This window comes from Colobus angolensis, unplaced genomic scaffold (assembly GCF_000951035.1).
Source record: "Colobus angolensis palliatus isolate OR3802 unplaced genomic scaffold, Cang.pa_1.0 Scaffold201, whole genome shotgun sequence".
Lineage (NCBI taxonomy): Eukaryota > Metazoa > Chordata > Mammalia > Primates > Cercopithecidae > Colobus > Colobus angolensis.
The window spans coordinates 5,181,822-5,198,226 of NW_012115167.1; the positions used below are offsets into that span (position 1 = coordinate 5,181,822).

Below are 16,405 nucleotides of genomic sequence, written 5' to 3' on the forward strand. Positions count from 1 at the left end.
AAAAAAAAAAAAAAAAAAAAGACATACTGTATGTAAAAAATATCAGAAATAAGAATGGCTTCAGAATTCAACAGCAACAATGAAAGCAAGAAACAATGGAGAAGCACCTCTAAAATTGTGCAACAAAATTATTTCCAACTTAAAATTCTATACCCAGCTAATTTATCATTTGGGTATGAAAACATGAGATACATATTATTAATCACGCAAGGAATAAACAACATTACCCTGTCAATCTTATCACAAGAAACCACTGAATAGAACACTCCCTTGTATTCCGGAAACACATACACAAAGTCAACCAATAACAAGAAAGGTATGGATAATGAAAACAGAATACCCAACATAGGAGAGAAGAGAATCACCAGGATGATAAAAGATATCACACAATGACTGCTGTGCACCAAATTTGGAGGACAATTAGTAAGATCAGTGTGACTTTGGAGAAACGCATTGAGGGTTATCATGACCAAGACCCCTGCTGCCACTGTACTATCTTCTCTATATTACAAAAGAATGGACAATGAACCTGGTCCAGATTCTTATCTGTACGTGGACTGTCTTTACCAAGTGCTAGGGAGGTTCCTACTCTCACCTCCATGTACTACTGCTTGAATCAGTAGAGGACATTCATTTCATCCTACAGAAGAAATTCTGCTTTGACCTACTCCTGAGAGTTATCGTAGATCATGAAGAGCTTAGAAAAAGAAAATACAAATTCTATGAAAACATTTCTGTTGGATATTCCAGTATTTTTATCAACATTATAGCAATAGGATTGTCTTAACTGTGCTGAGATATATACCTGAGAACTTTCCCACTGATATCCCCAAATTAGGCTATACATATCTGTAGGGAAGGTTTATAACTTGTCATCTTCTGCAATCCTATATCTAATAGTAGCCATATGTCCCTTTTTCTTTATCCACTAGGTTTGTGGTTGCTAAACTGTTTCACATAACTAAATAAAAACACATAAGTGGAGGTAAGGCTATAAACAACACTAAAAAAACAAATTCAAAAATCAAGACAGTATTAAGGAGAAGTGGAAATTATGTTATTGGGTAGGGACACAATAGTAGCTTCTACTAATGTTCCAGTTCTTAACCTGGATGGTAGGTACATGGATTTTCACTTTATTATTTTCATACACTTTACGCACAATACATTTCAACCTAATTAAAGTAGATACATTTGGATTCAGAAATTCCACAATGAGGTATTTATCCAACATACATGAAATAATGTAGAGACAAAGATATTCTCTTTCACATTGTTTATAACAGCAAAATAATGAAAACAATCTAAATGTCCATTAGTAGAGAACAGGGAAAATGAATCAAGTTATCACTACATACTGAACTATGCAGATCTCAAAAAGAATGAGGTAACTTTCTACATGAACTAACGTGTTTTCTAAGATAATGATATGCCCTATAAGCAAATAGAACAGTAAAGATGGAATTCTACCATTTGTGTTTTAAATATACGTGTGTGTGTGTGTATATATATATATTCTTACGTTTTATCTTACTATCTCTGAAAAGAGATCAGAAACATATATATTAGATATGAGAAATATATATATATGTATATATTAGGCCTATGTGAAAAATTTCTTAAGATACTTTTGGTAGGCAAGGAGAGATGCACAGGTGAGACATCAAAGTGTGTTATTTTTATATACTCAGAAAAAATGAAAATGAAATATATGAAGAAAACTATTAGGTTAAAGTGGATGAGTAGTATATGGAAATTTAAATTTACCAAACATTCCCAAATTGCTTATGAAATAAATTTCAAGAATTATTTTATGGTCACATCAAAAGCCTAAAATAGAATTTTTTGAGAAACAAAAGAATTTTTTGCAAATAGCATCTGAAGCAACTCTCAACAGCTTCTTATCTAAGAATGAATGGTACTAAAGGGAGGGGAGGGTGAGGGGAGCCATGAACATGGATGGTGGACCTTCAAAGTAAAACTTCAAAGTTGCTACTTTGGTTTGAATTTTTTTGTTCTCTCTGAAAACTCATGTTGAACATTAGTTTTCAATGCAACAGGTTTTAGAGGTGGGGGACTTTGGAGAGGCCATGAATGAATTAATGATATTATAAAAAGGGCTGATGGAGGGAGTCTGTTCCTTTTTCACCCTTTCACCCTCTGCCTGTGAGGAGGCAGCATTCAAGCTGCCACTTTGAAAGCAGAGAGGAGCCCTCACCAGATGCTGGTACCCTGATCTTGGACTTCCCAAATTCTGTTCTTTACCTAGTTTGTAGTATTGTTATAGCAACACAAGACAAACCAAGACAGTTGCTATATGATACAACCAAGAAAAGAAAAGAGAAGAGAGAAAAGAGAAAGAAAAAGAAAAAGAGAGAAAGAAAGAGAAAAAGAGAAAGAGAAAATCTGAATTAAAAGGCTTACCAGGAAACTCTCCTTTTCGGTTGTTTTGACCAAACTCCTGAAGCTGAGCTTGTTGGTTTATTTGTTCTTTCTGTAAATTTTCATACCAATGAGTTACTTCAGCCCTAAGATCTGCTACCTGGTCACTAGGATACATTTCAATAGTCATCTGAAATATGAGATGCAACCAATTTAAAAATACAAAAAGAACATATATTTGACCTCGGAAATGTTATCAACTTCGAAATTAAAACTATGTAAGTACCTTGTCAGGAAGTCCAGCTGGCTGGCATACAACCCTTAGCGGCAGAGACTGTTTGTCACTCAGTGCTTTCAAATGACTACTAATACCAGTGCCTTCAATTTGCCACTGTCTCAGATGATATGCAAACCTAAAACACGACAAAAACAAATAGAAAAGATACCATTTTATGCCATTTTAAACCATTTTAATGCTATGCAAGCTTTTATCATCTTATAGACTGGAAAAGTACAAAAGAAGTTCTAAGTTCATTCTAATTTATTCTACAGCAACAAATTTAAGTTCAGATTCATCACACTGAATCAAAACTAAATGCATAATAACAGCTAAGAGCTCCTAACAAAATAGTCACCAAGAGAAATTACTGAGGAAAAAAAAAAATCTCCTTAAGGCCAGGTTTTTTTTTTGTTTTTTTTTTTCTTTTAAATAGAGAGAACAGAAATATTAGTAGGAGAGTCAGGAAGAATTCAAAAAAACAAAACAAAAAAAAAACTAATCCAGTAAATGAAATAGCAAGCTGTGATTCCTATATTCAGAAGGAAAAAACATATTAAGAAAAATTTTTCGGGGACAGAAACATTCTAGTAAATATATACTAACCAGCCTAATAGAATTTGAGAGTCAATTCATGGCTGTTAAAATTATAAAGTGAATTACAAAGACTTGTATTTCAAAGGAAACAGGCACCTAGCATGATAATCAGTAAACACGTGTCAATTTTCTAACTAGTTTTCAGATGTGGAAGACAGGATCCAAGGTACCTGAATTTAGTTAAAATAAAAAAAATTTTTAAAGTCTAAAACTAATCAGCAAATTCGGAATAGAAGGATAAAAAGTGAGGGAATGAATGAACTTGTCTAATTTCCACATGATCTGATGTATGAGCAAAAGAGTAATCTTAAAACAATGTTTCCTGCTACATATTGAAGACCAGAGTTTCTCCATAGTGGCACTACTGACATTTTAAGCCCAATTAATAATTTGTTGTTATCAGAAGGCAGAGATGAATTAGGGTGAAGGAGGCTATATCTCATGCTCTCATATTCAACAGCATCTCACCAGATACCAATAACATGCTCCCTTGCTGTGATAATCACAAGTGTCTCCAGGGATTATATACTACATTTTGGGAAACAAAAACATTTCTGGCTGGAACCACTATTTAAAATTATAACTTTTTCTCTTTTTAAAAAGAAAACAATTTAAGACATTATTGTTTATTCCCTTAATATACAGAACACAAAAAAAAATTCTGTTTTTCAATCTACAGATGTTAGGCAATCTTCAATTAATAATAGCACTAACCACATCAAGAACAAAATTTTGCATGAAAAATACCTAGGTGAATTTTTTTTAACTACTGCTTAGTTTTGTGACTGTTCAATTTTATCCATATCCTAGTTATTCTACTAGTAACAAAACATTTTTATATAAACTATTTAACATCAACATTAACTTTCAGCAAAAACATGAACAAATAAAAAGATATCAAGAACATAATTTTTTTTTCACAACTCAGAAAAAAATCTGTACATCTGAGAAGGAATTTTTGGACTTAAATTCATTAAATTTACAAAACCACCACTGAACACTCCAAAAACGAGTAATTCTTAAAGTAAGTACTTATTTTAGACATTGGTAATATTGTGCAAGGACTAAGGGTGTGAATCGACAGGCCCTTATTGGTTTGTGGTCTGTAGATCCTATAGCATAGAAAAAATTCTGTAAGTATGGGTATCATTAACAGTAACTATCTCCATGAGGAAGACAGCAATTATAGCAGACTTTCATTTTCTACATCATAGTGTAGTATCTAAATTTTATAATATGTATTAATTTGTATAAGATACACCACCACATTTGCTCTTTTTAACATTTTATCTTTTTAAGTGGTTAAAGTTATAAGGCAGTATAAAGTTTCTGTGCAAAAAAACGAGTTCCCTTCCACATTCATAAAAAACACAAGGAATTCTTTAAGTGGAATTTCCATGAATTGCAATCTTAATCAAAATAAAGAATTTCATAATGTCCAAATGTTTCAAATCATGGAAGCATGTTATTTATAAGGAACGTATAAAATATCTTTATTATGCAATATTTCTTGATACTTTAAAAATGTCAATAAATATCAATTGTATCACTTTTCAGTATCAAACTAAGATCTGAAGTTGAAAAAAGTTACTAATTTTAACAATTTTTTTCAACACAGTTCTTAGTACTTTTACATTTATTTGCTCATAATGATTTTTAACAAATAGAATTTCTTAAAACTATCTACTCACCTTTCATTTCAGTCGATATATTCATAAATATTAATTTGCTTTATTTCTGTATTACACAGGTTATGTCTAAATTAATTATACAGATATTCATTAACAGAATTTTTTGGTCATGTTTCCATGGTAAATGGAAATTCAAAATTAAAATACTGTCTCCTAGTCCAGGAAGAAAAAAAAAACAGCAAATGAAACATATGACTCAACTTGATTCAACTATGAGATTATTTGATGTTCTTGGTAAGAGTTTGAGAGAAACTTTTTTTAGTAGTGGTGTTCTGCCTGTTTAATCAAAGTCAATACTTTCTTGGAGATGGAATTCTGTCTAACGATTCTTATTCATGCATATCTGCTCAAACTCTAATTATTATTAAAGCTGTGCAATATTTATCAGGAACCCGTATTGCCTATTCCAAGGCAAAATGGTATATATACTCTTAATAAAAATTACTTCTATTACTGACCCTTCACTTTGGTAAATTATGCTTTCTACCTGACCCCAACAAAAACTTTAGATTCACTTTAAGAATATTTCTCGATATGTCAGGAATAAAAATGAAATTCATTCTAACAGTGTGATATTTTAAAAATTACCTTCTCCTAAACGCTTCCAGATGTGTCTTCAGCATAAGGAGTCCTCTTTCTATAACCATGAGACTTGAGTGTGATTCCTGCTCAAGACTGCTAGAAGCTATCATAAGACTCTCCATGCACTTACTAATAAATTCTTGCTCCTTCTCCAAACCCGTTTTACCTGAAAGCCAACGTTTAGACACATATATTAGCCTTATATTCTTGTTTAGCTGTATCAAAGAAAAATTTTAGCTTAATGAAACACCCTCATAAAAAATTAGCTATTACATAATATTTCAAATCACTTACCATTAATATAATAGGAGTTAATATACTGGATAGCTGCTCGACTGACATCACCAGATTGTGCTCTTAAAGCAATGCCCCAAAATTGGTCCATACCACACAGCTAAGAAAGAAAAATACCATACCTCTAAATTTTGTTTGTCAAACTATGTAACTCATCATAAGACTGAAGTATCAAAAGTAAAAATCATAGGCAACTCCTATTACTCAGCTATTAAATAACAAAAATAAATTATTTAAGAATTTCCTCAATTGATGAAATACACCTGTACTAATTCTAAAAAATATTTACACAGCAGCTAACAATATATACATAATGTTTAACTCACAAGTTGTGACTACACAGGAAAATTCTAGTCCTGAAAAACATACCACAAAGGAATAAAACACAAATACAATAATGAGCACAATGCTTCAATGAATCCATCCAACTTACACTGATAAAACCACTGCCTTCTTGCATTCACAGAATATTAACAAGATACGCTAACTCAAGTTCTCACTCATTTTTTTTTTTTTTTTTTTTTGAGAACAGAGTCTCACTCACTTGCCCAGACTGGAGTGCAGTGGCACAATCTTGGCTCACTACAACGTCTGCCTCCCAGGATTCCAGGGATTCTCATGCCTTAGCCTCCCAAGTAGCTGGGATTACAGGCACGCGCCATAGCGTCTGGCTAATTTTTCTGTATTTTAGTAGAGACAGGGTTTCACCATGTTGGCCAGGCTGGTCTCGAACTCCCTACCTCAGCTGATTCGCTCGCCTCAGCCTCCCAAAAAGGTGGAATTACAGGCATGGGGCCACTGCGTCCAGCCTCACTCAAATTTATGATGTTAACCATGAGATGACAAAAAAAAAATGGTTTCACTAAAAACTACAGAAAAAGTAGGGAGTGGAAGCTTCTAAAAGTTGGGCAAAGAAAGATGTCCTTCTAAGTTGGCAGCTGAACAACTTTAGTGTTAATGTCACCTTCTTTAAAAAGGTAGTATTATTTCATAATAGAGCATGACTACTTCTTAGGTAAATCAAGTATGTTTAGTTGTCTGAAATTACCAAATTGAAAATTATCATAGTGGGCCGGGCACAGTGGCTCACGCCTCTAATCCCAGCACTTTGGGAGGCTGAGGCAGGCAGATTGCCTGAGCCTCAAGTTCGAGCCTGGCCAGCACAGTGAAACCCCGTCTCTACTTTAAAAAAAAAAAAAAAAAAAAGCCAGGTGTAGACATGTGCCTGTGATCCCAGCTACTCTGGAGGTTGAGGCAGGAGAATTGGTTGAATCTGGGAGGCAGAGGTTGCAGTGAGCTGAGATTGTGCCACTGGACTCCAGCCTGGATGACAGAGCTAGACTCCATCTCCAAAAAAAAAAAAAAAAAGTTATCAAAGTGATACTGAAGCAAGAGTTAGGACTAAAAAACACTGAAAAACCTACTCAGACGAGAAAAGAAGGCAGTAGGAAAATAAAATAAAAGCATTTTAGATACAATTAAAATTATTCTGGCCAGTCATGGTGGCTCATACCTATAATCCTAGCACTTTGGGAGGCCAAGGCGGGTGGAAAACTTGAGGTCAGGAGTTCGAGACTTGTCTGGCCAATATGGTGAAAACCCAACTCTACTAAAAATACAAAAATTAGGCCGGGGTGGTGGTAGACGCCTGTAATCCCAGCTACTCAGGAGGCTGAGACAGGAGAAGGGCGTGAACCTGGGAGGTGGAGCTTACAGTGAGCTGAGACTGTGGCACTGTACTCCAACCTGGGTGACAGAGCGAGACGCCGTCTCAAAAAAACTAATCATAATGGCCTGGTGCAGTGGCTCATGCCTGTAATCCCAGCACTTCGGGAGGCCAAGGCAGGTGGATCACCTGAGGTCAGGAGTTCGAAACCAGCCCCGCCAATATGGTGAAACCCCGCCCATACTAAAAATACAAAAATCAGCCAGGCATGGTGGCACACCCCTGTATTCCCAGCTACTTCAGGAAAGTGGGGCAAGATAATTGCTAGAAGCCAGGAGGTGGAGGTTGCAGTGAGCTGAGATCACACCACTGCACTCCTGCCTAGGTGACAGAGCCAGACTCCATCTCAAAAAATACCAACAATAAACATTTTTAAAAATTATTATTTTTCCTTTTTTAAAACATGTCCCCAAATTTGCTAAGAGATAAAATTATTATTATTATTTTTTTTCAGAGGGAGTCTTGCTCTGTTGCCCAGGCTGAACCAAATGGCATAAAAATCATATTTGAGACAAATCAATCTTTTATTTGAAGTAAAATATTTGGCTGTATTATCTAGGAATGCCTAGGAGACTCAAAGAACACTCACATGGCCACTTCTTTATAAATCAAGAAACATGTAATAGGTTTTCATTAAGCACACCCAATGTTATCTTTGGTACTGAAAAATAAATTTGCTTTATAAAACTTTTGAAACCAGAGAACAGAATTAGGCTGAGCATGTTGGCTCACGCCTGTAATCCCAGCACTTTGAGAGGCTGAGGCGGGCGGATTGCTTGAGCCCAGGAGTTTGAGACCAGCCTGGGTAACATAGTAAAACCCCGTCTCTACCAAAAATACAAAAATTAGTGAGGCATGGCGGCAAATATCTGTAATCCCAGCTACTTGGGGGGCTGAGGCTGGAGAATCACTTGAATCCGGGAGGTGGAGGCTGCAGTGAACTGAGATCGCACCACTGCACTCTAGCCTGGGCAACAGAGCTAGACTCCATTTCAAAACAAACCAACCAAGTCAACTGCATTGCACAGGTAGTAAATTCTATGCTTTGTAGAAAAATAATTTGGTAACCAAATTTGATAATCTAATTTGAGGAATAAAGTTGCCTAATAAAGTAAGTCTAAATCCTTACCTCAGAATTTGAACCACCATCGTAGGCACTGGTAGCCAATCGAGCCAAGTTACAGAGATGCTGAAACAGGTTTAAGCCAGTCATGCTAATTGTTTCAGGTTTTAGCTGGGGCATCTTTGGGAGGGTAGGGGGAAACACAAAGCTAATTTAGTGTGATAATTCACAGATTTTATTAAATTTAAATAAACGTTACTGAAAACATTGTGGAAGGAAACAGATCAGCTTGAATTTTTAGTGATAATTTAAAAAAAATAAAAATATATAATAATTTTGGCTGGGCACAGCGGCTCAGTACTTTGGGAAGCCAAGGCAGGCAGACAGCTTGAGCTCAGGAGTTTGAGACCAGCCTGGGCAACATGGCGAAACCTCATCTCTATGAAAAATACAAAAATCAGCCGGGCATGGTGGTATGTGGCTGCAGTCCCAACTACTCAAGAGGCTGTAGTGGAAGAATTGCTTGAGCCCGGGAGGTCAAGGCTACAGTGAGACGTGATCACACTACTGCACTCCAGTCTTAGAGACAGAGCAAGCCTATCTCAAAAAAAAATGAAACAAAAAATGAAAATATGTATGTATGTGATTTAATGAACATTTTATTCAGGTAATAACTGAAACCTGTCTGATACAGGTTTCAATTGTGAAGATGTGCATAGACCCAAATCAGAGGACATAAATAAAAACATCTACCATGCATTGTATATCTATACCATACAAACTTACGGGAGGTATAGCTACAAGTACAGTTTTTGTTAAAGTCAGCAGTTGAAATTTAAGATGGAAAAGTTATATTTGTAGCTCTGTTTTGGGTCTGTTAAGTGATTTAGTTTATACACACTAAAACTCATTCATATATATACTCAGTTCCAATACGGAGATAATGCCACCCTTTGCGGACAGCCTTCATAATCTCAAAAATAAGCCTAGAAAAGTCTTTTGCATTATTTTCACTGAGTTTCAAAATTCAATTGGGAAAAGCTCATTCAGAATAATGTCACCTGAACTAACTGTGGCATGTGGTAAAGAAGAACAAAAATTGGAACATCTTTACAATAATGACAGCACTTCCTAATATGCCTTCCCAGAATCTACAGATACTGAAGAATGGCTTATTTTTGCCCAAAAAGACTGACTGCAATGCAGTCAGTCATTTAAATAAGAAAGAGTCATAGAAAACAGCTCTCACACTTGTGGGTGTGGGCACCACCCCTGAAAACTGGACTACAATATTACTGATGATTTTAAAAAACAAACACTAAGAAAAACCCTCCACATTTCTAATTAGTGCTGCCTTCAAAAGTTATTCTGATTGTTAAATTATTGTAGCTAATAGAACATTTTTATAGATACAAACAATTAATTTAGATGTAAACAGTATAAACAACAAAATCAGAGCACAATCTGACCAAAAATTATACTAGGACTTCTAAAAATCATTGCATTTGGCTACTTAAAAAACTGTCAAAAAAAAAAAAAAAGCATTACAGAATTCGTATTTCAAGAGATGAAAAAGGGAACATGGAAAAATAGTAACAAACTGTGAGAAATGTAATTACCTTCTCCAGGAAAAGATGTTTGTAGGTTTCCATACCCATAGCATGTTGATCTTTACTTCGAACTTGATTTAAGAACCAATGGAGTGCATCATCATAACATTCAGAATCTTCTACCAAACAATGCCATAAGATGTCAACTTGCTCTAAACTTAACCCTAGATAAAAATTATAAATTTTATACTTTATTAACTACAAACAAAAAAATTATACTTCTCTTAGGCATGTGTACATACAGTAAGTCCTCACTTAACATGGATAGGTTCTTGGAAATTGCAATTTTAATTGAAATGATGCATAATGAAACGAATTTTACCATATGTTAATTGATATGAATAAGAGTTATGTTTCTACAGCATATTTATGATTTAAAATAAAAAAAATCACAGCAGCCAGGCGTAGTGGCTTACGTCTGTAATCCTAGCACTTTGGGAGGCCGAGGGAGGTGGATTGACCGAGCTCGGGAAATCGAGACCAGCCTTGCCAACACGGTGAAACGCCGCCTCTACAAAAATACAAAAAATTAGCTGGGCACGGTGGCATACGTCTGTAATCCCCGTTACTCAGGAGGCTGAGACAGGAGAATTGCCTGAACCTGGGAGGTGGAGCTTGCAGTGAGCTGAGATCGCGCCACTGCACTCCAGCCTGGGCAACAGACTCCACCTCAAAAAATAACAAAAAAACAAAAACAAAAAATGGCTAAACTTCCTTATTTAAAAATTAACACTCTGAATATTAAGCACTGGAATAAGTGTGAGCTATATATACATTTAAGAAAGATTAATACAAACCACTCAGATAGTTATTTATCCAATTTTTGGCAAATCAGTGGTGGTGGTAAAGAAAATCAAGGACTAAATGGTTACAAATTAAACACTATAAGGAACACTTCCTACCACCAGGCAGTTCAAACACAAACAGTAACAAATTTAGTGGGCTCGCTTTTGTACTACATCATTTATGACTACGCATTTGTATGAATATCATAGAGCTTACAAATTTCTATGTTACAATTTGTATTCATTGATTTACTCATTTTCCAACTCGCTTATTCCAGAGCTCAGGGCTGTTGCTGGCCAAATCGTATCCCAGCATCTTAGGGACTAGCATCTCAAGGACAAGGCACTAACTAACCTTGACCAGGATGCCATTCCATTGCAGACTGCACTCATACACACGCCCACACTCATTCAGATTGGGATCATTTAGACATGCCAATGAATCTACAGTGCATGTCTTTGGGATGTGGGAGGAAACCAGGGTACCCAGAGAAAATCCATGCAGACATGGGGAGAATGTGCAAATTCTGCACAGGCAGTGGCCCTGGCCGGGAATCAGTTTTTTTCCTCATTAATGTTAAAACATTCTTTGATGACCTCCTGTAGTTTATTTATATAGAAGTGTATAAAATATTTATTATCTCATCCAGGCGCAGTGGCTTACACATGTAATCCCAGCACTCTGGGAAGCCGAGGTGGGAGAATCACTTGTGGCCATGAGTTTGAGACAAGCCTGGGCAATATAGGAAGACCCTCTCTTTACAAAAAATTAAAAAACAAAAATTTGTAGGCCGGGCATGGGGGCTCACGCCTGTAATCCCAGCCCTTTGGGAAGATGAGGTGGGTGGATCACCTGAGGTCAGCAGTTCAGGACCAGTCTAGCCAACATGGTGAAATCCCATCTCTACCAAAAATACAAAAATTAGCCAGGCGTAGCGGTGGGTGCCTGTAATCCCAGCTACTTCGGAGGACGAGGCATGAGAATCGCTGGAACCTGGGAGGCGGAGGTTGCCGTGAGCCGAGGCCTCACCACTGTACTCCAGCCTGGGCAAAAACAGCAAGACTCTACGTCAAAAATAAACAAAAAAGTAGCTGGGCAGGGTGACACGCACCTTTAGTCCTAGCTACTCGGGAGGCTGAGGTGGGAAAACTCCTCGAGCCCAGGAGTCAAAGGCTGCAGTGAACTATGATCATGCCACTGCACTTCAGCCTGGATGACACAGCGAGACTGTCTCTTTAAAACAAACAAACAAACAAAAAAACAAAAAACCGCTGGGTACGGTGGCTCACGTCTGTAATCCTAGCACTTTGGGAGGCTTTGGTGGGCAGATCACAAGGTCAGGAGATCAAGACCATCCTGGCCAACATGGTGAAACCTCATCTTTATTAAAAATACAAAAATTAGCTAGGTGTGGTGGCACACACCCCTGTAGTCCCAGCTGCTCGGGAGGCTGAGGCAAGAGAACTGCTTGAACCTGGGAGGCAGAAGTTGCAGTGAGCCGAGATTGCGCCACTGCTCTCCAGCCTGGTGACAGAGTGAGACTCCATCTCAAAATAATAAATAAATAAATAAATTTCAATAACTATTTTTTATGTCATCCCATTTGTAAAATTTAAAATCATATTCATACAACATTTTGGTCCTAAATGAATGTACCAGAAACACCAATATAGCCAGAAACACACAGGAGTTATCTTAGAGCCTTTTACAAGTATTTAATACGAATTTTCACATAATTTATGTTTTTAAAATATACTTTAAGATAACACATATGTAAATCACCTGAAAATACACAACTTATGAAGTATTCTCAAAGAATTCATTTAGGAAGAAAATTCTTCTCCCTAAAATAGGAGCACATCTGTATAACAGTAATAAAGACTGGGGGAGGTAATCCTAAAAATTGAGGAGTCAGTGGTAAGGTTTGAGTATTATAAATAGAGTGTATACCATGTTCAAAGGTCACTCTCTGTATATAGGAGATAGATAAATATTATTTTTGTAAAATATGAAAAAAGGAGGCCGGGCGCAGTGGCTCATGCCTGTAATCCCAGCACTTTGGGAGGCTAAGCTGGGCGGATCACCTGAGGTCGAGTTCGAGACCAGACTGACCAACATGGAGAAACCCTGTCTCTACTAAAAACACAAAAAATTAGCCGGGCATGGTGGCACATGCCTGTAATACCAGTTACTCAGGAGGCTGAGGCAGAAGAACCACTTCAACGCGGGAGGTGGAGGTTGTGGTGAGCCAAGATTGCGCCACTGTACTCCAGCCTGGGTGACAAGAGCGAGACTTCATCTCAAAACAAAACAAAACAAAACAAAACAAAGAAAAAAGGACCCTTATGACGAACAAAGCAAAAGGAAAGTGCGTAAAACAGACAACAGCAACCTATCAGAGGACATAATCAGCTAGGGAGTCAGACTAATGAGAGAAAATTTGTATTGTACTTTGATCCAAGTATTAAAGGAGTCCTGAATGTGGCAGAAGACAGATGAACTATTCAGAACAAAAGAGAAGGCATTTTAGGCAATCACAAGTATGAATATGAAAAAAATTAGACAGTCCAAAAGGTTAGAACAAAAGCATCCCAGGGATTTCTGATGTACATTTTAAGAGGTTCCAAACCCTGGGGTGGTGCCCTAGAACCAGAAGTGACACGATGGTATGGTACCATTAAAAGAAATTTCTTTTTCTTGGGAAAAGTAGATGAAATGACAAAATAAAGAAAAATTCCTCAGAAATATTCACCCTAGTAGCAGTATCAGTCTGAAGAGTTTTATCAGAAAATAAGTTATCCTATCTGTTTCTCACTGAAACAGTTAATGTGTACATTATTTGTTCCGAGAACTTGTGCCCATAGGAGCAAATATAAACAAACCCAAAACAACTCTAGTATGTATCAGAACTTAAACACGTTAAGTAATTAAGGAGAACAAAATTAAAGAGTATCCAGGTTAATTATAGTCAACTAAATAATAAAACAAAAGTATATCCATAATTGGCTGAAACACCAGTCCACATTCAACACGCAACTTATACACTTTCGTTATTTTTTTTTAAAGACTATAGTTATTGTCATATTGAAAATCAGTATTAAAATATTGGATGTAATTACATATAACTCTGGAGTAACTTCGTTATGGATAACAGGAACTGTGCCAGTAAGAGAAGTACAACCAGCCATGCACAGTGGTCTGAGGCCTGTAACCCTAGCACTTCGGGAAGCTAAGGCAGCAGGAGTATTGCTTGAGCCCAGGAGTTTCAGATCAGGCTGGGCAACATAATGAGACTTTGTACAAACAATTTAAAAGTTAGCCAGGTATGGTGATATGCACCTGTGGTCCCAGCTACTCTGGAGACTGACGTGGGAGGATCACTTTGAGGGCAGGTGAAGTGGGCAGGAGAAGAGCCATGATGTGTGAGAAGTGAAGTTTTAGATTTGATATGATCTGGACAGCAGCTAGTGTCTACTGGAAATCCACAGAGAATTTATACTGTGTATAATAAATATGAAACTTAAATGTTCATATGTTGACTATATGTGTTTTAGTTTGACTTCTTCCTATAGATTAGTAAACTAAAATACGGCAAAACCAATTTCTTGAATTTTATCAGTCATAATGGGTCAATAAATGACCTAGTAACACGAACGAGAAATTTCCTACCAAAATCAGGTAACTTATTTTTGAAATCTATTATCACAGTGTTGGTGGCATTTGTTATAAATAGTTTGAACAAAAAAAAAGAAATAGCAGACTTAAATAATAAGATAAACACAGTGTATCTCAAGCATAGGTATAGCCTTGAAAAAAGTCTTGACAACTGCTAGCAAGACACCCATCAGGCTGACAATATAGTAACCACAGTTAAAGAGACAATATCCTTCTAAAAAAATAAAGTTTGATATTCACACACAGAAAAAGAAGGATGTAGAGTAAAAGATGACAGTCAGTATATGAAGGAAAAAGGAGCTTTGGCTAACAGAAATCAAGCTCGTTTGCAACCACATGGATTTGGATATGGTACACAACCTGAATATAACAGACCAAGCTCTACTTTAAAAAAATTAACTGTTGGGGGAGGGGGGAGGGATAGCATTAGGAGATATACATAATGTAAATGACGAGTTAATGGGTGCAGCACACCAACATGGCATACGTATACATATGTAACAAAGCTGCACACATGTACCCTAGAACTTGAATTAAAAAAAAAAAATTAACTGTTAACGAAACTGAGTTTAAAGTGAAACTAAATAAAACTAGGGCCTCCAAGTGTCTCCATCACCCATCAAGCCAAGTAATCTTCAAAAGATTAGCCCCGAAAATAATGCATAATTAACACCTATCTCCAACCAAAGGGTTGCAAGATTCTATAAGCAAAAATAATAAAAGATGCAGTCAGCCCGGTGCAGTGACTCATGCCGGTAATCCTAGCACTTTGGGAGGCCAAGGCAGGAGGACTGTTTGGGCCCATGAGTTTGAGACCAGCCTGGGCAACACAGTGAAACCCTATCTCTATGCAAATTTTTAAAAAATTAGCTGGCTATGGTGGTGCATAGTCCCAGTTACTCAGAAGGCTAAGGTGGGATGACTGCTTGAGCCAGGGAGGTCAACAGCTGCAATGAGCTGTAATCGCTCCAGCCTGGGAGACAGTGTGAGACCCTGTCTCAAAAAAGAGAGAGAGAGAAAAAAGGTCTTATAGAACTAAAAAAATTTTTTTAAATTTATTTAAAATGCAAACAATCTCAATTATTTGAATAAATTATCTGAATGTTGGTATAATTTATAAATGTATTAAGAATAATCTGCAGCAGCCATAAAAACGAATGAAATCGTGTCCTTTGCAGCAACATAAATGGAACTGGAGGCCATTATTCTAAGTGAACTAACTCAGCAACAGAAAACCAAGTACTATACATTCTTGCTTGTAAGCAGGAGCTAAACAACGGTACACATGGACATATAAATGAAACTACTAGACACTAGGGTCTCCAAACGAGGATATGGCAGGAGCAGGACAAGGGATGAAAAATAATCTATCGGGTACAGTGTTCACTATTTGAGTAATGGGTACACAAGAAGCTCAATCCCCACCAGTATGCAATATACCCCTGTAACAAACATACATGTACCCACTTACTCTAAAATTAAATCAAAGAAAAAAAATCACTGCAGAAATCCAAAGAGTGAGTAAATTCAGTTCTTCCAATAGTCAAAACAGATTTGAAAAAAGTACTGATTTAAAAACTTACTGAAATGATCAGGTGATCCCAGAGTTGAAAATACACAAGTCAAGAATTGAAGTCGAACTTGAACTTCAGCACTATGGCTGTACCTATAATTTAAACGTCATTAAAATAATTAAACATCCTATTTCTTAATCACTTCTAA

At 36.6% G+C, this 16,405-nt stretch overlaps 1 protein-coding gene across 1 annotated transcript in view; it reads right to left on the reverse strand.

Moving 5' to 3' along the window:
• USP34 (ubiquitin specific peptidase 34) overlaps positions 1 to 16,405 on the reverse strand; it is a 253,164-nt gene that overhangs the window by 131,986 nt on the left and 104,773 nt on the right. Inside the window, 7 exon segments of the mRNA XM_011941829.1 lie at positions 2,425 to 2,572; positions 2,669 to 2,795; positions 5,536 to 5,695; positions 5,824 to 5,923; positions 8,679 to 8,792; positions 10,232 to 10,386; positions 16,267 to 16,349. Of these exon segments, the coding sequence (XP_011797219.1) occupies positions 2,425 to 2,572; positions 2,669 to 2,795; positions 5,536 to 5,695; positions 5,824 to 5,923; positions 8,679 to 8,792; positions 10,232 to 10,386; positions 16,267 to 16,349 (887 nt within the window).